The 22,301-nt window shown below is 49.6% G+C and overlaps 1 protein-coding gene across 1 annotated transcript in view; it reads left to right on the forward strand.

The window, feature by feature from the left end:
• The window catches only part of ASAH2 (N-acylsphingosine amidohydrolase 2), a 475,375-nt gene that overhangs the window by 169,541 nt on the left and 283,533 nt on the right, over positions 1–22,301 (forward strand). Inside the window, exons 10-11 of the mRNA XM_069612073.1 lie at positions 3,063–3,167; positions 6,460–6,541. Coding sequence (XP_069468174.1) covers positions 3,063–3,167; positions 6,460–6,541 — 187 coding nt within the window. The remainder of the gene's footprint in view (positions 1–3,062; positions 3,168–6,459; positions 6,542–22,301) is intronic.

Below are 22,301 nucleotides of genomic sequence, written 5' to 3' on the forward strand. Positions count from 1 at the left end.
GTAATCACACAGATCCCTTTTGCCCGCATCCCAATATCCTCTGCCCCTTTCCCTCCCTACTTAACATTCGGTTGCACACTTCTGTGTGTGCTGCCGGCTCCCTACTATCCCTGCGGCTTCAGTTCCCTTCCACTAACGTGGGTCGGAACTGGCGCAGCAGGGTCCTTTTTTCCTTTTCCCCCTTTATTGTCCCCTGCTATCCATGTAAGGGAAGCGGGGAACACCTCCGCAACCACCGAACCCAATACCCCGAACAAGGGCAGCGGGGGACACTCCCGCAACCTTCACTCCCCTCGTTTTTTGTAATGGGAGTCAGTATTTTGCAAACAGCCAAATGCGCATTAAATCATGAAATGCTCATTCAGCATTTTTTTTGTCCGCGTTTTCGGCAGATACCCTTGGACATTAGGTCCACTTCCCCCTACACAGGAACGAGCCAAATCTTCGAGGGCCTATTAAAGGGGAAACATACCTTAATACCGCACTAACAAGTATGGGCGAGAGATGCACATTTGTGCTGCTGGCACTGGAAAAGCTCTAACTTGTGAAATGTTGCCAGATTTAAGGAGTGCTAGTGGAACTCAAATGAAGGGCCATGGGTGAGGGCACACATGAACGTTCAGCTATGCAGCAGTGTGTAGGGTATAATGGAATACGTATGAGCACTAGCCCCTGCGAATCTGCGATGTTCTGTTCCCAGCAGTTACAGAATTCCCTGAAGCCTATTGGGGGGCGAAGAGTGGATGCAAGGACATTGAGCAATCCACAGTGTTATTTCAGATCATGGTAACAATGTCCAATGAAACTGAGCGCTCAGTCTCTGCTAATAATGCCCAATGTGGAAATGCTTTGCCTCGACTGTTTTAATACATGAAGTGAACAAGTTCGTGTGACAAGACACGCTTAGTTTGTAAAGTCAGTGGGCTATCTGTGCTCTGAGCCTTCCCCCTTCTTACTGAAGACTTGAGCGCTGCTTTTGCAGTTTGCCCACGACGTGCTGGCCTTTTATTTGCCGCTTGCTGGCATTTTCTCAGCCATGTCTCCTTTGCTTGACATCCTCCTGTCTGGTGGATGTATGCCAGCGCGTGCTCGTGTACTGCTAGCAGGTGGACACCGCTCATTTCACGCCTGATGAAGCGCGTGCTTGAACGACGCCTGTCGGATTGAAATGTAGGCGAATAAACAGATTGTCAGAAGGCAGATAATAATGATTATACATGACAGGTGCTTGACTATCTAAGGCATTAAGCACTAAATTGACTTTGTTGGAACCAGAGCGTGAGCTAAGTCTGCATCGAGCAGAAACAGCAGCATTCTCCAGTGTTCCTTCTTTTGCCAGTTCGCCATCTTCTCCAAGACACACCTCTAGGCGGGAGGCAGCACATTTCCTAGGGACCAAGGCCCTGGGTATTGCACTGAAAGAAGGATCATTTTGCCTCCTGAGCACTGACCAGTGAGCAGAAGCCTCAATGATAAGCCAGATACAGGTAGATTGTAGCTTATAGGAGCGACAGACCCCTGCGCTACAGTTGGATGCGCTTGAGTGATTAGTTGAATCCTGCAGCCTGGTACATGCTTTGCTTGAGAAAAAGCTCTGAAATTCCCAAAGGAGGAGTATAAGCAAGTGGGTGGGCAAACCTTGTTGTTGATGGTGCTGGATTAAGTTGCCACCCTGATGCGGTTAATTGGGTAAGAAGGTCAGTACACCTTGTCTTGGTTTACACGTTAATGTTTTGTTTTTCTCTCAGGAGGATAGCTGAGGGGCAACGTGATCGCCTTGGAAGCAAGACGACACAGAGCACTGCAGGTTCGATCCCCGGGTCCGCGCTTAGATACCTCTGGGTATTAACTGCGTTATAAATATCATATCATACCGTATAAAGTGATGTTTCCCCCAGCACGTGTAGTGCTATTTGCATGTGAGAAGAGTCAACACGTGTTTCGAACAGAGTCTTTGGCAAGGCAGAGAAGACAATTGGTGGGAGTCCTTGAATAAGGAGGTGGTAGGCCACGGGATAGTTACGGATACTGGTCCTGCATAGGAGAGGCTGAGTAGCCACTGTGGTTTCAGGGTTCCGTGGATTCTGCGCAGCAGCGGCGATCAAGTGATGATCCAACCATCAATGATAAGTCAACCTCTAATTGGCAGAGGACCATAATCAGTCCCACCGCTTGGAAATCATTCTGCTCACTCCATCCCATTATCCAAAACAGTTTATTTTTACTTTACTTTCATTTATATTGCGCATCCTAAACCCGTAGGTGTGAGAGATCATACAAGACAAACAACATAAAACAAATAAGTGACATATGCCAGAAAGGGGCTTCACATTGATAAATAAAAAATACAAGCATAGCATCTAGCAATATGACATGGCAGTGGACAAGAAGGTCACAAATTTAAGCATAACACGGGGAAAGCGAAAAGAAAGCACCAAGCAGCAAGGCACATTACAACATCATATCACAGTTAGTGGATCCCCTGGGAATATATTTACAGCGTCTTAGGAAAGCAAGGGGGGTGCTACCCACTTGCCCTAAAGCCAATCTGATCCTAGGTACCCCACCCCCTTTTCCTGCTTGTACAGTGATTGGTAAGACCACTATTAGTCTATTTCAATGAGATGGAAACCTGGAAACCTGTCTCTGAAAAATATCTTACAGTTCAGGTTGGAAATTCAGACAAACAAATTCTGAGCAAGGGAGAGGCATGCATACCCTTATAATAGGTGATAGTGGTTCTTGCTTAGAGAAATCTGAATGAAGCCAGATGTGTCATGTTATGGCTGTTAATTATGTAAATCATGTACAGAAAAAATGTATGTCCTCTGGGGTTTCTCTTGCAGTCTGTAAAACTGAAAAAGCTAATATAAATAATTACGATCAATTCATTTCAACCAGTCGCAAAATGTTGTATCAAAAAGAGTAACTCTAAATAGAACTGTGCCACCGTGTTCCAATGCTCTACCCAGTGACAACCCTTCAGATGGTCTTAAATAGCAATTTTTTAAAAAAAACATTGTCTAGTAATTTCACGTTCCAAGTTGATGTTTTTTTTTAAGGAACTATTTGAGCTGGCTTCGGAGGAGGTAAATGGATCCCTCAATTCGGTTCACCAGTGGGTGGACATGAGTAACGTCACGGTACAGCTGAACTCAACGCACACCGTAAGATATTTTATTTAATGTATAACCAAAATCAAACTATACAGTAAAGATTGGGCTCCCTTTAGCAAGCTCAAATTGAATTTTAGTTTGTGATAAGTTAGCAACCCCTTTTGGAACTGCTGGGAAATATGTTGAAAGGAGCCTGATTGCGACCGGTTCTGCATGCCAGGCTCCATGCGAGGGATGTATGTCGGCAGCTTGTCATGCAGTGTTAGACACGATAACCTGGGTATGGCCCAGGTTTCCTTGCCTTACATCATATAATATGCATAACTTGTGGCGTTCATAGCTCTGAACAAGCATGCAGCTATTAGTACTAATAGAGATATAGGCAGAGTTCATGCACCGAGCAGGGAAACACATTCAATGTACGTATCCTCTAAATTCGTTCCAGGCAGGAAAACCTTTCCAAAATGGCGCATATGCATGAAATCATGCAGTTTGTTTCTGCATTTTGTCTGAAATTTTAACTATTTTTCAGAGGATACAAAATGGGGTGCGGCCATCTTGGAAACACATTGCACTCCATTCAGGGTTCATTTAATATTTTTAGTTCTAAAAATTTCACCCAAAAGACAAACAAGTTAATGGGGGGTTTATCTGATTTTTGTCAGACTTATCAATCACATTGTTTACACTGTCAAATTACATTTGATCATGTGTGTTGTAGATTACATTTGTAGAGATGGTCAAAATTTAATTTCTCTGAAAAAACATGTGTAACCGAAAGTTGGCTGCTTTCTCAATACACAAGTAATAGAATGTTTGTGAAATGTGTATCCTCTGAGTCTGAAAGTGTTAACTGTGTACACAAGGCATCTCTGCTACAGTCATTAGAGTCTAAAGTTCCTTCTGCACCAAGCATGGTTAGATAACCTTCCAGAGAGATAGTTGCTGGTAAAAGCTCCTTTATCCGTCACCCACGTGGACTTCTTGTTGCCGGTTCACAAAAAGTGCCTTTAAATAAGACATCACTGTAGGGAATATGACATGTAATACAGAGAAAATGCCGGATATTAATGAATCCTTGACATCTGCTCTGTTTACAGGCACGTTACCATTTAGAATTGTCTGTGATCCACGTTTTTTCTCTCTGTTATCAGGCACTTTTCCATCCAACATACGTGTATTGTGGACAAGAAAAGGTGCTGGGTTAATAAACATTTCTTGATCAAAAAGTGTCAATTTTTGCTCATTTCCCTCCCAAAACCCCCGGTCCAGTGCAGAGATGAGGGGGGCTGGGCTCCGCAACTCTTTCTTAGCCCACAGCTATGCAGGGTAGCCTGCAGCTTGTAGGGTAAGAGACTGGTGCAGGCTGGACCATGTAACACCAGTGCTATACCCTTAACCCAGCAGTTCTCCAAGTGTTTTTCCCAGCTGCCTCTTTAACCTTCCACATCTCCATCCATCTCTCAGCACCCCTGTGCTGGGGCATTCTTGCCAGCTCTCTACAGCTGCCTTTAGCAATTGAAGGGAGGCCCATCCCATGGGCCTCATGGGCGGGCCCCCTACTTTGCTTCTCTGTTTTTGCCTGATTGCATTCGTTTTCTTTTTTGGGGAATGACTCAAAGTTCTCAGCCTGCACTGCAAATAATGCTCCTAAGCCCATGTCCCTTATTATTACTGTCTCTGAGGCTCATATTGCCCATTCCTGATGCTGCAGGTGAGGGTAGGAGTTGAGAAGGAATTGCTGCTGCAGTGCGGCTTGCTCTCCTCCCAGGCTACCTCCTTTCTAGTGCTAGCGTGGTATTGCACGGTGCGGCAGAGGAGGCGTGGCATGCAGAGGTGTGATACCAAAGTCTCCAGCCACCGGAAGCACCTCCTCCATCTGCTTCCCATGCAACAATCACATGCTCTTGCCCATTATCTCCGCCTCCACACCTGCTACCCCCAAAGGCAAAGGTAATCACTACCAAACATGGAGAGTGGGGGACACCCCCGCAGCCCCTGCTCTCCATGTTTGGTAGTGATTACCCAAATTGGTTGTTTCCAAACGACCAAATAGTACTGGCCGAATTCAGCCAGTTGTACCATATGGTCAATTAGAAACGAGCAATTTGGGTAATACCTATCTCCTGTGTATGCCCCTCCCCTGCATGGGCGAGTGGGTGCGTGGATTCCATGCATGCTTAAATCCAGCGGAACGCACCTTCATGGGCATTCTGTGCTGTTTGCCCTCTGGCCACCTACCCCTATTCTCCATCCATCCTGTCCCTCAGTGTCGTGGAGGCAACACACTGTCCCCGCAGAGGGAAATGTGGCATGACAGATGGGGATTGTTGCCAGGGCCTCCATTTTCACCCCCCACCCTAAACAGTTAAGTGCGGCAAAGGGGGTTTTGAGTGTGAAGTGAAATCAGGTCTCTGGAAAATGTCCCTAAAATGCATTCAGAGTTGGGGGTGAGTTGGAATAATGAGATGGGCTGGGAGTAATCCAGAAGAGGGCGCAAGACGAGAGTGGGAGGGAGGCTGTCAATTGATTATCTGCTTGTTTCAGTGCTTAGGTCTCCTTCAGGGCTTCCTGCTACACCCAATTCCTCACTGTCCTTCATGTGGTGTCAAGGCATCCCTGTCACAGAGCTGGGGGATGAGAGATGGAGCAAGGTGCAGTAGTGATTCTGTGGTCTGATTGGATAAGGATAGCGGCACTCATATGGGTTCTAGGGGTTACGTAACACCAGATCAGACATTGGCTTTGCTTTTGCTCTGGCATTCACCTAGAAGTGCCAGCACATAATACGACTCGAGTCAGTTGCCTGGCATGATCTTGAAGGGCAGCATTTAATGCTTCAGGCATTTGAAATCATAGGGCACCAAACCTACGTCTGGCCTCCTGTGTGCTCCAGGAATTGGACTTTGGAGGGAGGTGTGCTGCAGCTGCCAAGTCCAGACATTTTTGGACACTTTTGCTTGGTGTGGTCCCATTTAGTTATTTTCGGTTTCCCCCCCTTTGTGCCCTTCCTGCTCCCTTCGTGTCCCCTACCTTGAACTGTAGTTCAAATATCTTTTCGGGATTTTACTGTGCACGCTCCAGTTGTAGGCCCGTACTTCATCAGTGTTTGCGGCAGCGGGCACAGGGGTAGGAAGAGGATTCCTGACTATTTCAGTGTGCATGGCAGAATATTCTAGGAAACCACTAAATGTGCGAGTGGACATTGGGACAAAAGAAATAATGTCTGCCCTAAGTTATGTCAAAGCCAGAGGTGAATGCTTGGCTATTGTTAGACACATGTTAAAAATGTAATTCATTACAAAAGTATTGCCCATTCATTATTTCTAACATTCTCAATCAGGGTAAAACATGCAAGCCAGCCTTAGGATACAGCTTTGCTGCCGGGACCATCGATGGGGTTGGAGTGGTCAATTTCACACAGGGTAAGTCAATCGATCAGCACCTCTTTCAGATCAATTACAGTTCCTGCAGAGCGCCCACTGAGAGTCCACTACTTTTATGATGAGCTTGAGTGATTCTGCTATTCCAGGTAAATCTGTCACTCACATTTAAAATGGAATGTTCTTTGTTTTATGTGCATATTAATTTAGGAATCAATCCAATGAGGATCGCTGAGGTGCGGGAGATTGATCTTCCAGGATCAATATCAGTGTCAATAAATCTACTTCGTCTCCAAAAATAATGTTGAATGTATGCAACTAAACTAATGGTGATCATGTTGAAGAGAGCCCTGGAAGCGAGGGCCACCACTGTTAGAGTCTGGAGGCTTCGGCACAAGCAGAGGCTGTGGATTTCCCTCTGCACTATTCCCAGCATGATGTCAGGGGTGTTTGGCCAAGCCTGTCTCATAGCCCAACTAATTCTTCTGTCACAGTGTACGTCGAAAGACTTTGGAATATTAGGGAGACTTTGTGGGGGCACCCATTAGAAGTGAAGCTTTAGAGACATTGGCAGAGGGCAGCATGCACTATATGTCTCATGACATCATTGTCTGGATCCTCCATAGCACACGTGGAATCATGGACGTTTAAAGCAGAATTGGAGCAAGTGAGCCCCATCCATCCAGATTAAAGTTGCCTCTGTCCCCCACACTCTGAGCTGGGTGTGGATGACTCTTATAATCACCGGTCTCACCCTGCAGTCTACAATATCTTCAATGGATGCATCCTGGACAAAGACTAAGTTGAGTGTGGGTCATGAGCTGCCTTTGGGACATATACCAAGTAAAAGAAGTGCTTGAACCACACAGAGTCCCAAGGTCTGTAACTAAAATATCAAAGAGTTGGCTCATGAGTAAGTTGAATCACACAGCACCATTGTTGGGGGAATAGTATTCCAAGATTTGCTTTATGGATTTCCATAGCGTAAGGGCAGGACCTGCGCAGTGTTTATGGTGCAGCAAGTGATTAGCTACTCACATGACCTGACCAGATCCACTGTTGAATACCAGTTGTCAAGACTCATCACATTGGCATTATGTATTGTTAGCACCCAACACGTGGGTGCCAGTCAATCCTCATCCTCGTATACAGGCTGATTTCCTTGGTATAAGCCCACATTTCAGGACAGTTAAAAGCTGCTCCCCTTTGTACCAGTCTACAGACGTATGCATCCGATCTGTCCCTGATTACGTGTACCCACCTCTCACTATTCCCTCCTGCTCCCCACCATGGCTTACCTTCTGTTTTCCGACTATGCCATGCTGCTTTGGAGGGATTCCCTCCAAAGCCACTCGAGCATATCCATGGCGGCCATCTTAAAATGACCTTATCTTCCCTTTAATGGGTTGGTGCGCTGCTGCGTACCTATTGAACAAAGGGAACATCATTAATTCACAAACACTTTTAGCATCAGGAGAAACAACTCCGGTTCTAAAAGCATTAAGCGGCGATCTCGGGTGGGCTTGCATGGTAATGACTCTTATCCCTCAACAAGGCCCACCTTTTGCTCATGCCTACTTCGGCTTGGGCTAGTGGACCGTTACCACCCAGGCCTGCCCCAGAATGCAGGCTTCACCTTATTATTTTTTATTTTTTTATTTTATTGTGTAACGACATTGCCACAGTCACCAAAACTATACAAGTCTTTCACAAAAAATAACATCACATAGTCCAATTCATCTAACCAGTACAAAAAAATGCAAACATTAAGAACACATTTTAAGCTTATCTAAAATGTTGCTTAGAAAATTATACAACAACATTATAATGAGGAACACTCAACAACTTTCCAGTCACTAATCATCATTATACACAATACAAGTTGCTTCCCTTTACCTGGAAATTAATTAGTCACATGGATTCTCTTAATTCATCAATGGCTGGCAAAGCACATCCTGCATTGTACTTTCTCCACCACCCATCCACCTGGCCAAGGGAGGGAGAGTTGGCAGGAAGTGTGATTGTTTAAAAGCCAAGAACATCATTACTCCATGGGCCATGTTTAAAGTCATTGTCTGAAGGTGTGTTGCCGTGTAAAGGGCTGTGTTTAAAGTTTGCAAAGTTTTGGTTCCATACCGGGTATCCACCAGCAGAAAGTTGGCAGAAAATCGGCCACTCTGCATTGTGCGGCGTGCCTGCGGACTGGCGGATTTTCCGCCACCTCCCTGGTGTAAAGACAGGGGTCAAGTCCTAAACATCAAAGTGGGGGGACTCATCAACAAATGTAATGGGATGTGACATCGCCAGAAATTAGCATATCAAGGTGAAATATGCACATTTCATTAAAATGGCTTTGCATAACCACCGAAATTGCACAGGACGAATGGCATTTGCCTTTCATAAAATCAACACACACACAAAACTAAGAGAGGATATTTTCTTCTAATAGTGTTTTTGAAAACGATAAAAGGTGTGCATGTTTCAAACTCCAAGAACTAATAACAGGCCGATTCATGGAATTCCTCACAAAAGTGTTGCACGCGGCTGGCGCACAGCGTGCCCGTGCGAATGTCTGCGCCAGCCGCGTGCGATAAAATCAATTTCCGCGCACAGCGTATTCATGAATTCTCGCCTCCAAAAGCAGACGTGGCGCAGAGTGGCGCAGCGACCCTGCAGCAGCGCCAGTTACGCCCCCAAGAACGCCCTTGCGCAAGGAAAAGCCATCAAGATCGCAAAACCATCGCAAAGGGCCGTGCCAACCCTCTACCAGTTTACCGGACTGGCAAACAGCAAACGCAAAGCGGGGAACGCGTATTACGGGTTTCAGGAACACGCGTGCGCTAGAAGTTTCACACGCGAATGGGCCTGGGGGAGCGTGTGCGTGTATTTCAGGGGTGCGCGAGAAGTTCCACACGCGATTGGCCTGGGTGCGTGTAGTCCAGAGGTGCATGAGAAGTTCCACACGCGATCGGGCCTGGGGGAGCGTGTGCGTGTATTTCAGAGGTGCGCGAGAAGTTCCACACGCAATCGGGCCTGGGGGAGAGGGGTATGTGTATTTCAGGGGCTCGTGGGTGGTTTTACACGCGATCGGGCCTGGAGGAGCGGGGTACGTGTATTTCAGGGGTGCGCGAGAAGTTCCACACGCGATCGGGCCTGGGGGAGCGTGTGCGTGTATTTCAGGGGTGCGCGAGAAGTTCCACACGCGATTGGCCTGGGCGCGTGTAGTTCAGAGGTGCGCGAGAAGTTCCACACGCGATTGGCCTGGGCGCGTGTAGTTCAGAGGTGCGCGAGAAGTTCCACACGCAATCGGGCCTGGGGGAGCGTGTGCGTGTATTTCAGGGGTGCGCGAGAAGTTCCACACGCGATTGGCCTGGGTGCGTGTAGTCCAGAGGTGCGCGAGAAGTTCCACACGCGATCGGGCCTGGGGGAGCGGGGTACGTGTATTTCAGGGGCTCGCGGGTGGTTTTACACGCGATCGGGCCTGGGGGAGCGGGGTACGTGTATTTCAGGGGTGCGCGAGAAGTTCCACACGCGATCGGGTCTGGGGGAGCGTGTGCGTGTATTTCAGGAGTGCGCGAGAAGTTCCACACGCGATCGGGCCTGGGGGAGCGGGGTACGTGTATTACTGGACTGGCAAACAGCAAACTCAAAGCGGGGAACGCGTATTACGGGTTTCGGGAACACGCGTGCGCTAGAAGTTTCACACGCGATTGGGCCTGGGGGAGCGTGTGCGTGTATTTCAGGGGTGCGCGAGAAGTTCCACACGCGATTGGCCTGGGTGCGTGTAGTCCAGAGGTGCGTGAGAAGTTCCACACGCGATCGGGCCTGGGGGAGCGTGTGTGTGTATTTCAGGGGTGCGCGAGAAGTTCCACATGCGATTGGGCTGGGTGCGGGTATTCCAGGGCTGCGCAGGAAGTTTTACACGCTCGCCTACAACACGTATTCATGGAAACGAACGTGGCCAATCCGGAAACACGTACGCCAGCAGGAAGTAGGCGTACGTCCACCCGCACAGCATAAAAGTGCACGCAAACAACAAACAAGCTCAGACGCCAGGATGAACATACCGTTCCTAGCAGCAGTGGCCGTGGGATACCGCAGGAGGAGGAGGAGGATAGTCCGGGCAAGAATTTTTACACCCAGAACCAGCCTTTTTGGGATGCCTGATGACCATGTGTATGGGAGGTACAGGTTTCCACCTCACATAATACTCGACCTGGTCAGTTAGTGGGAGGATGACCTCACATCAACCACCCTGTGCTCCCAAGCACTCAGCCCCCTGGAGAAGGTCCTCAATGTACTGCACTTCCTGGCCACTGGATCATTTCAGCAGACAAGTGCCATAGTGGGCGGGTTGTCACAGGCCACGCAGTCACGCTGCCTACACCAGGTCTTGGCCATCATCACTGCACGCCCATCAGTCCGCAGGCACATATACCTGCCCAGAACACCTGCAGAAAGACAGGCTGTTGCCCAGGATTTCTACAGGGTCGCACAATTCCCCAAAGTGCTAGGTGCCATTGATTGCACCCATGTGGCTCTACGTCCCCCCAGGGCAACTGAGCACATCTATAGAAACCGCAAGCACTGGCATTCCATCAACGCCCAGGTAGTATGTGATGCCAAGGGAATCATCACCTCAGTATACGCCAACTATCCAGGCTCCACCCACGACAGTTTCATCTACAGAATGTCTACCCTAAACCGGGACATAGAAGCTGGGCGGCATGGCGATACATGGCTGCTCGGTGAGTATAAATGCCACTGCGCATGCATGAATGTCAGATACTGAGTAATGTCACAACCCCACTGATGATACCCATCCCCACCTCCCCAGGGGACAGTGCCTACCCTCACAGCACCCACATGATGACGCCAATTCGGAACCCCACCACGCCACCCCAGGTAAGATACAACACAGCCCACATTGCAACCCGGGGCATCGTGGAGCGCACATTCGGAGTGCTCAAGTCACGCTTCCGCTCCCTTGACCGTTCTGGCGGGCAGCTGTTATACGCTCCCCCAGTAGTGTGCAGGATCATAGTGGCAGCATGTGTCCTGCACAACGTTGCAACACGCCGGGGCCTGGCCGTGGACATGGTGGTGCCCCCACATCCCCAACCACATGCATGCCCACTGCGCATGGGAGGGGAAAGGGCACGGGGTGAGGCAGCCCGTACGCAGCTAGTGGCTAATTACTTCACATAAAATCAAACCCCTGTGGAGTGCACACAGCCCTGGCACATACCAGCTGACAATCAATGATGATTGTAACTGACAATTATGATGTGCCAATGGACAGTCAACTGTCACAACCATACCAGCCTGAGATTGTACATCTGGAAGTGTTCCATTGTGTGCTTCCCTACCTACACAAACACCACCAATGCTGTGTTCAAAAGACACACTTCTATGCTGCTAAAATCATTACCCCCTTGCAAGACACAACATGACAACAGTGCCATGTCACCCAACCCCTCCCCAGCACCGCCACCCAACACACGATGGCATGACATGCCATGTGAGAGCAAACAAAGTCATCCCCCAAACATGACACGTGTCACAAAGTACAGTGTCCCTAATGGAAACTGGCCACACACAATATGCCCACATAAATGTAGAAACAAGAACACACATGACCAAATACTTACCACAATACAATCGACATAGCATAAACATTACAGTACTAAGGCAAAGGATACGTAGTCTTACAACATGAGAATGCCAGCACATCCACCACCTCCAACTGTACAGTGTTGTTGCCACGCACATCTGGAAGTCCACTGCTCACAACATGAGCTCCATCTCCAAAGTGGACGGCCTTGTGAAGACATGAGGAATGAACCTGCAAATTAGGAGGGAGACATGGATGCACAAGCACACATCAATACACCATGCAGTGCACAATACAACAACAATATGCACTAGGAATGTATACACAGTATTGACTACAGACTGCCCACACAGCTCATGGGAGTCCAACGTCACTGTGTAATTCACTGTCACTTGGGCACACCCTTTGCAAGCCCATGGAAACGGGAAGCAGGAGGGGTGTGTGTCTCACGAACCCAAGCATCTAACCCAAACTCAGGACAAGCCTGCATGTGCCCAGCCGGAATACAGTGGATGCCCACGGGAGCCACACAAGGCAACACACTGCAACAAAAAATCAAAAATCAAAAATGGCCATGTGTGGGCCAGAGGGGGTGGGGGAGGCCACCCAGGAGGTCCGAGGACAGGGTGCCCACCAACAGCCACCTGCGTGAATGTTGCGAAAAAAAAACACTTCCATGGGCTCATGGCCTGCACGGCTACTAAATAGTGGGAGATTCACTGCTGGATTCGCTCTCCTCAACCTCTGCTGCTGCTGCCACAGGAGGTGGTGGTGCTATGGGAGGCAGCCCACGCAAAGCCCTAGTTTGGTCCTCCATGGCAGCAAGCATGCGGGTCTGGAAGGCCTCGTTCTGGAGGGATATGGTGCGGAGATCCCCATGCAACACCCAACGTGTTGCCCGGACCTCTGCCCGAGTTGCCTGCATCTCTGCTGAGAGCGTACGGGTGACGCGCTCCAGCAGCTGTTCCGTCCTGGTGACAGTGGAAGCCTCAAGGTCCACAAGAGTCTGCCTGAGGTGCCGGACCTCTCCCCTCAGGGCTTCCCTCTGTCCCTGGGCATCTATAGAAATTGATTCCCTCAGATTGTCCAGGGCCGCCTGTCTGTCCCTGTTGGACGCCAACATGTCCTCCCTGACTGATTGGCAAATGGAGTCTGTTGCCTGCTGTAGTAGCTCCATCTGCCTTTCTGGGGGGACAATGGAAGTGGCCACCCTCTCCATGGCTTGAGCAATCATTTCAGATGATGCTGCCTGTTGGTTGGCCATACCGTAAATGGATTGCTCCCATGCGGTATTGCCTGGTGGTGGACGGCCACCGCATTGGCGGGCACCACACCTGTCTGGGGCAAGGCGAACTGCGCCTTGCTGTGTCGGCACTGCCTGAGGCTGCAGGACTGCATTTCCCCTCTGAACTGCTGGCCCAGGAACAGGATCAGATGTTGCGGAGTGTGGCCCTGCATCCGTAAACACCACAGGCGCACCTACCAACACTGACATCCCCATAGTGGGCTTTACCCCTGGTGCAGGTGGTTCGGACAGAACAGTATCCCTTCCATGAACACATACCTGCGAATCCACATAGGCCTCATCCGAATCAACACCTGAAAAGAGTTCTGGGGAGGTGCAGCCAGGGACACCCCTGGACAGTATGGCCTGCAGCAAGAGAGGGTTCTCCCCCACCACCAAACCACGTCCCCCACTGGTGCCTGGTCGTGCTTCAGATCCCTCCTGGGCCTGCACCATCTCCTCTCCCTCAACAGCATCAGGTGCATCATCCTCTGCAAAAACATGAAAGACAAAAAATGGAAACAGGCATTAGCACCATGGCACGCTATTAGGCCAGACAAGCTACAGTACTAGTACTTGATTTACACATGTCCCACATGACTATAACCCTCCCATGCATGCACTGTCCATGAGTTGGAAGGGGAGGAAAATGTCAGACACTGATGACATCAAGATGGGAGAGCAACACATCAGCTGCATGCTGGCTAGCAGTGCCATCACACATTGGCCTGTGAGTGGCATGTCCAATACACATACATGACACATGCCATCACACAGATGGCATGCACCATAGGCATGTCATATATGTGACAATAGGGCAGAGTGATGCGCAGTAGAACCAGGTGAATTCCTACAATCAGCCTGAATGAACACAGCTAAATACGGAACAATGTTGTAGCAAGATGCCACTTCAAGGGCAACTTGCGCGATGTAGTGCAAAACGCCTACTGTGGCCAGAAGGGATACTGTAATACCCAAATCCCGGGGCGCCGAATGCATTGGATGAAGCACATGGGTGGGCCAAAACACTCAGGCACACACACCCTGACCTGGCACTCAACCAGAACCCCTCCCACAAACAACATACACATGGATCACACACACATGCATGTGCACTCACCGGACAATGCCTCGTAATCTGGCAATTCTCCCACACCTTGGATCTGCTCCTCTGTGACGTAGGTCCCAGCAACATGCTCATGTAGAGTGAGTTCTATGTCCTCTTGTGGAGACCCACCTCCAGTCACCAGAGTTGCGGCATGACTTGAGGCCAGCTTTTTCTTTGCCCTACGCTTAAGGTCCTTCCAGCGCTTGTAGCACTCAACTGCTGTGCGCCTCATAAACCCAAGGGCACTTATGCTGTCCGCGATGGACTGCCAGTGTGCCTGACGTCGAGCAGGTGTAATCCTACACCCTGAAGTGACCAACATTTCGGCGTCATGTTCGGACACATACTGCACAAGTGCATCCAGTTCGTCATCATTGAAGCTAGGCTTCCTTGGCGTGCCGGACCGTGTAGCCGTGTCGGGGTCATCAGCCTGTACTGGACGAGCACTCTTCCTCTTTCTTTTTGTGGGTGGTGGGGATCCGGAGTGCCCTACGCCGCTCTGGACACTAGAGGCAGGAGCACCGGTGGACTGTGTAGTAGTAGTGTGCGATGGCACACTGACCACATGACTTTCTGCAGGCATTAGCTGAAGTGTGATGATGGCAGGTGGAACCTCAGTCTGATGTACCGGGACCAACACTGTCCTTGCTGGGGGAGTCAGAGCTGGGGTGGACGGAGCTGCAGCTGCCCCTGCAGCCTCCCCACCCTGCCTACTCGGGGCAGCAGATGACATGGCTGCCCCTGTACCACGTGGCCTGGTGACACTGGCTTGCGCCGCCACCCGTGGCCTAGACTTGGCGACCTGGAAGTCAGCCTGGGAGTCACCCTGTGCTAGGTCAGGTGCCACAACGGGCCGGTCCAACAAGGGCTGAGCAGGGATGGTGTCAGCCACGTTTCCCTCAACCATGGGGGGGGGGGATGTGTGTCCCTGACTGGTCCTCCACACGTGGGGGGCTAGGGGGAGTCTGCAAATCCTGGCCACGTCCCCTACCGCGCCCACCAGGCCCACCTCTTGAGGCTCGGCCACCTTTGCCACCCTTACCACTTGCTCGCCTCCCAGCCATGGCACTGATGGAGTTGTGCGTATGGGAGTTGCAGTGGACAATTGTCCTGGGCAATTGGGGGTCAAAGGGGTAGGGTACTAGATGGAATTAGTACCCAAGTGCTCTAGCAAGGCTGTATGGAACCCCTGAAAAAGATGACGGGTCACGCAACGCACAGGCACCCCTAAAACAGAAAATGACGTGCACGCGACCCCTCGTAGACCACGTGCGTGGGAAAAAGAACCTGCACTTCGCTGTGGCACCCAGAAACACAAAAATGAACGTATGCATGTCACACGCAGCCTACAATGACCTCTGAAGGGGTACGCTACACACGGGGCTAGCACAGTTGGTAAATACGTGCGCGACTCACCGTCTGCCTGGGAAAAGAGCGTGAAAAAAAAGCGCGTGTGCGCGTTGGCAACACCCCCGCCAAAAGAAGAATTGTACACTGTCTGAGGAGACAGGACAAAAGGAGAAGTCAACGCTGTTTGAGGAAACAGGTCGAAGAGAAAATCAGAAAAATACTGACAGAGGTAACAGGGAGTACGAACTAGAAACGCTGTGAAGTAAATCGCGTGTGAACCGACAAGAAGTACAGATTTCACCCACTCGCTCTCCATGGGAAGAACGTACAAGGAAATGACGTACTACACGCACCTTTTAAACCGCACCACACGTCCAACGTCACTTCCGCGTATACGCACTGAGGCACTATCCTCCAATTACGCGGGCTGACACTCGGACGTGCAGTTTTTGGTCTTGTAACATTCCCCCGGGTACAGGGACACGCCCGCGCGTGTCACGTCACAGACGTGCCTGCGCTGTCAGGGCCTTTGATCCAATGGAATCGCGTACACAGGCCAATCGCGTGTGGAACTTCTCGCGCACCTCTGGAATACACGCACACGCTCCCCCAGGCCCGATCGCATGTGAAACTTCTCACGCACCTCTGAGATACACGCGCCCAGGCCAATCGCGTGTGAAACTTCTCGCGCACCCCTGAAATACAGGCGCCCAGGCCAATCACGTGTGGAACTTCTCGCACACCTCTGAGATACACGCACACGCTCCCCCAGGCACGATCGCGTGTGTAAACACCCGCAAGTCCCTGAAATACACGCTCCCCCAGGCCAATCGTGTGTGGAACTTCTCGCGCACCTCTGAAATACACACGCCCAGGCCAATCGCGTGTGAAACTTCTCGCGCACCCCTGTAATACACGCGCCCAGGCCAATCGCGTGTGAAACTTCTCGCGCACCCCTGAAATACACGTGCCCAGGCCAATCGCGTGTGGAACTTCTCACGCACCTCTGAAATACACTCACACGCTCCCCCAGGCACGATCGCGTGTGTAAACACCCGCGAGCCCCTGAAATACACGCGCCCAGGCCATTCGCGTGTGAAACTTCTCGCGCACCCCTGAAAAACACGCGCCCAGGCCATTCGCGTATGAAACTTCTCACACACCCCTGAAATACACGCGCCCAGGCCAATCGCGTGTGAAACTTCTCGCACACCCCTGGAATACACGCGCACAGGCCAATCGCGTGTGAAACTTCTTGCGCACCCCTGAAATACACGCGCCCAGGCCAATCGCGTGTGGAACTTCTCGCGCACCCCTGGAATACACGCGCACAGGCAAATCGCGTGTGGAACTTCTCACGCACCTCTGAAATACACACGCCCAGGCCAATAGCGTGTGAAACTTCTCGCGCACCCCTGGAATACACGCGCCCAGGCCAATCGCGTGTGAAACTTCTCGCGCACCCCTGAAATACACGTGCCCAGGCCAATCGCGTGTGGAACTTCTCGCGCACCTCTGAGATACACTCACACGCTCCCCCAGGCACGATCGCGTGTGTAAACACCCGCGAGCCCCTGAAATACACGCGCCCAGGCCATTCGCGTGTGAAACTTCTCGCGCACCTCTGAAATACACGCGCCCAGGCCATTCCCGTGTGAAACTTCTCGCGCACCCCTGAAAAACACGTGCCCAGGCCATTCGCGTGTGAAACTTCTCACACACCCCTGAAATACACGCGCCCAGGCCAATCGCGTGTGGAACTTCTCGCGCACCTCTGAAATACACGCACCCAGGCCAATCGCGTGTGAAACTTCTCGCGCACCCCTGAAATACACGCGCCCAGGCAAATCGCGTGTGGAACTTCTCGCGCACCTCTGGAATACACGCACACGCTCCCCCAGGCCCGATCGCGTGTGAAACTTCTCGCGCACCCCTGAAATACACGCACACTCTCCCCCAGGCCTTCTCTGGCGCACATTTTATTCCTGCGCAGGGACGCTACCGCCTGCTTTCGTGTGGTGGACATGTATGGGCCTGTGCGCGTCTTTGGCCGTGCGCTGTTTTTCCCTATTCGATTCCATGAATACGTGTTGCAGGCGAGCATGTGGGCGTTCTGCGCACTTGCCTCCTGTACTTCCCCCATGACGCCCACATTTTCACGAGTTGTTCCCCATTCTGCGTGTGACGCCCCGTGTTACGCCTACTTTTGTTATGTGTGCCGCGCTATGTGCGAATTCGCTGTGGCCTTATCGCACGGCGTTTGATGACCTGTGCGCCAGCGTGCGCCAGCGTGCGCCGCGCACTTTTTCAGCGCACATCCCATATTTTGCGCGTGCACGGGCTTCCATGAATTGATGTGCAATGTTTTCTGTGCGTTAATCGCACTTGCACTGCGATTTTCGCTATTTCACTGCGAATCGCATGTTTTCGCACGCGTGCACCATTTTTTCAGCGCACATTATTTCCATGAATCGGCCTGAAAATGTTTTCCCTGGAATTTGCAGTACTGAAGTGAGACATTTCACCTTTATTTTTCTGTTATTTTTCATCAGCTTATATAGTGCAGTGGTGAAGTGTCTGCCCTGTAAATCTGACGTCTTCAGGTTCGACCCCTGAGGTTGGCTTTATTTCATAAATTGGAAAAGAACATTCAGTGTTTCCCATTTTAGCTGGGGGGGGGACTGAGTCCACCCTCTGAAAAAAGTGGATGGACTCTGTCCACGCGTGTGTACATTCGACTTGAGCCCTGTTAAAGCCAAGACATGCAAACCTCAAATAAAGTCATTTTCACTGGTGTAAATTCGGTGGAAAATAACTCTAAATGGTGTCCAATGTGATGGTGCATCACGAACCAGCGCCGTGAAGACAAACATTCAAAAGAAATAGGGTTACCTGTAACCTTAAGTGGCACATCCCTAGAATCTGCTGGCTGCACAACCGATGCACACCTCCAAACACATCCCTAAAAGTATGATAGAAGGGAGGAGGGGAGGGAGCTGAAACCTGAGCAAGCCCCTCAGCAGAAATGCACTTGGCAGGCCTTCCTAAGGAAACAAGTGTGTATCCCAGAGCCCAGCCATCAAGCTGTAGATCCCTTGCCAAGATTGCAGTCACTCAGAAGCTAGACCTCAACCTGTTTCAAAATCGTTTGGGGTAGAATGCCACAGTGCTTTCGGGGTTCAAAGAGCATTTGAGGTTACGAACACTTTCAGGATCCACAGCACTTTTTAGGTTCACTGTGCTTTTGGGGACCACAATGCTTTTGACATTCAAAGCCCTTTTGGGGTTCACTTTACTTTTGAGGTTAATTGTTTTTGGAATTCAAAGTCCTTTTAGTGTTCACAGCGCTTTCTGGATACACAATACTTTCAGGCTCCACCATGCTTTTTGGGGTTTACCTCACTTTTGGAGTTTACTCCGCTTTCAGGTCCACAAAGCTTTTCGAGGTTCACTGTGCTTTTGGGGTTCAAATCAGTTTCCGGGTATACAGTACTTTTTGGGGTTTGGAGTGCACTCAAGGGTCACAACATTTCATGCCCAAATGCTTTCAATGTCCCCAATGCTTTCAGAGTTAATAGTGCCTTTGGGGTTCAAATCCACTCAGCCTGGTGGCCAGGTTTAGGGGTTCAGAGGGTAGCTCCTTCAGCCTCTCGTCGTGTGAGCCAGGTTTAGGGGTTCAGCAAGTGTTTCCTCAGCTGCTTGTATATCCCTAATATCTCATGTGCGCAAACGTCAGGAGTTTTCTCCTCATTCCCAGTTTCCAGGCTTCTCGCAGCTGCTGCTTCTCTACCCTGCTCCCCATCTCTGCTTTTATTTTATATTTTCTTGTTCATGATTTGTAGGGCGCGTCCTTAAAACTTCTATTCAACTCAGTTGGATTCATGGCAGTTAGATCTGTTCAATTTCTCCGAGTTGAACCATCAGGGTTCAGGCATTAACGTATTGTTTTATGTCTCGGGAGGATAGCTCAGGGGCAACATGCTCGCCTTGGAAACAAGATGACATGCAGCAACACAGGTTCGATTCCCCGGGTCTGCGCTTAGAAACCTCTGGGTATTAAACACGTTATAAATAACCTATCATATCATATCATGTTACAGCCTAGGGTCGATTCGACATTTCTAGTAATGTGCTCAGCTTCTGTTACACACTTTAATATCTAGGATTCACACTAAACCTTTGAACACACACAGAAGATAAACCAGATAATGGTTAAATGTGTTTTAGGTCAAGACATTGTAAATGCAAAGTCGTAACAAAAATAATAGCTGAACACTAGTAACTTCTTGTGAATGTCCGAGCAAGCAGTGGGTCCTCACAGGACTGAAGAGGATGGAATGGAAACCTGTGCTGAGCAGATGTCAGTGGTTGGGATTATTTCATAGCGTTCCATGATGACTTCTTTCGGTGTGCAAAAGTCTCCCTAATTTTCATGGATAGGGCCAGATTTGAGTACAAGTTCCCTGTTTCTGACGACCCAATCAACATGCCAACGATGAGGCCCATCAAGGTGGAACGCTGTCTGGGCTTACTTGTGGTCCTGTGCAGAAGAGATGTGACCTAGCAGTTTGGTCTGGATAAGCTCCCTTCGAGGTGTGACTGAGGCTAATTTTTCATATTTCTTTTCCTTCTGCTTTGGCAGAGCAAGGTAAAAAAATGATCCACCGTGGAACTGGCCACAGCAATTGCCAGCGGATATAACTGATATAAACCTTGAATCCAGCACTTTATTGCCTAGTCATAAAGGCATGCATTGCTTGAGCAAAGAAATGCTTTCTAAAGTTCTCGAGACCAAGATTTCCATTCCCTATCCCTGCTCAGAGAGGAGGACCTCACTGAGGCAGTGTTTTCATCCCTCTTCACGGGGTCACTGATATTAGTAAATGCAAATACATGTTTGTACAACCATTGATGCAACAATTGAAAATTAAACTAGCAAAGCAAGTCACATAGAAAATCCAAGGTATTTATAAATGACTCTGCTAGACATTTAGATTTGTGTATACATCTTTATAAAATGGACATCTTTATGAAGTGGATAGGGTACTGACTGGGCACTCGTGGCAAGGCGAGTAGTGGCTGGCAATGGAGAATTCCCCTCAATTGGGGCAGTGCCTGGCTAAAAGAAGCAAGGGGAGCTTGGATGCCAAGCCGATGATTGACGCGTAGCAGATGAGAGGACAGAAACACAAAGCTTCGGCAATGCATGTCTTCTTACAAGGATTGAAGCAGGGAATCAAGAACTGCTGCCCGAGCGGCCATCAACACTGGGGTCTGAGATGGATGAGGCGAGATAACATGACATTTGCAAAATCATCAGACTAACTTCTTTGCACTGGAGCGACAAGACCAGGCATTTAAAGATACTGACTAGTGGGCTGTGGACACCAGAAAGAACGCATCAAGAGCAATGAATGAGAGTCACTGATGCCTGGTGGAGATGCCACCCGAGGGGTGGGTCCCAGAAACACATACTATGGGAGTGTAGCAAGATTGGCGCCTTCTGGGGATGGAGGAGGCGGGCTGAATCTCTGAGTAAGGGGCTGGGATTACATATAGGCTATGACTTTGCAACACCCACTTCAAGTGATGATAATCTTCTGCATGACCTGATGCTCCTGAAATAATGTGGACTATTCAGGGCCACAGCGATGGCCAGGAAATTAATGCTAAAGGCATGGATATCACCCATGCCTCCCACAAAGGAAGAATGGGTTCATGATGGAGAGGGTAATAAAGAAAAGAGAAGGGAAGGTCAGGTCATTTGAGGAAATGTGGTCCTGCTTCCTGGCTAAGGTTGCATGGAACAGATAGGCTGCTCTAGTGGAGGAGAGAAAAGCAGAGGGAGAAAGGAGGGGGCTTGATACAGGAAAAACAGACCCATCATAAGAACCACTTTGGCCGAGCCCCTGATTTCATTGGACCATAAGCCTATGGCTAGGATTGGGCTGGCTGGGAGTTAATGCTTCCAATGCCATTGTCACCAGTCATGATTGAATGGGTGATCATGCACATGTGGAATTGCTGAATTTAAATGCAATACAATGTTAACACAAATGAAGCAAGGTGATACATTCATTTGTTTGATATTGTAAGCTGGGAACAGATCTGCAAGATGCAGAATTTCAAATTTTTCTGCAGAATTCCAAAATCGTCGGTAAACTGGGGAAGTGGCTGCATCACCGTTGTGCAGCACTATTTCATGATTCTTATGCCTGTTTATAAGAAAGGATCAAGGATAACATGCAGTGAGTAACGTTTACGTCAGAATATTAAATAAATGGCCTTGTTAAACCGATAAATGACATCTAGCAAATAGACATAAACATGATTCAGAGCGGCACGCTACTCAGACCCAAATTATACACCCGTTTGTAAAATGAATATTTACAAAACTGAGATTTAACTAGTCTCTGTTAAAAGACAGGGCTGACAGGATAATGGA

This window comes from Ambystoma mexicanum, chromosome 8 (assembly GCF_040938575.1).
Source record: "Ambystoma mexicanum isolate Mex_15411 chromosome 8, UKY_AmexF1_1, whole genome shotgun sequence".
Lineage (NCBI taxonomy): Eukaryota > Metazoa > Chordata > Amphibia > Caudata > Ambystomatidae > Ambystoma > Ambystoma mexicanum.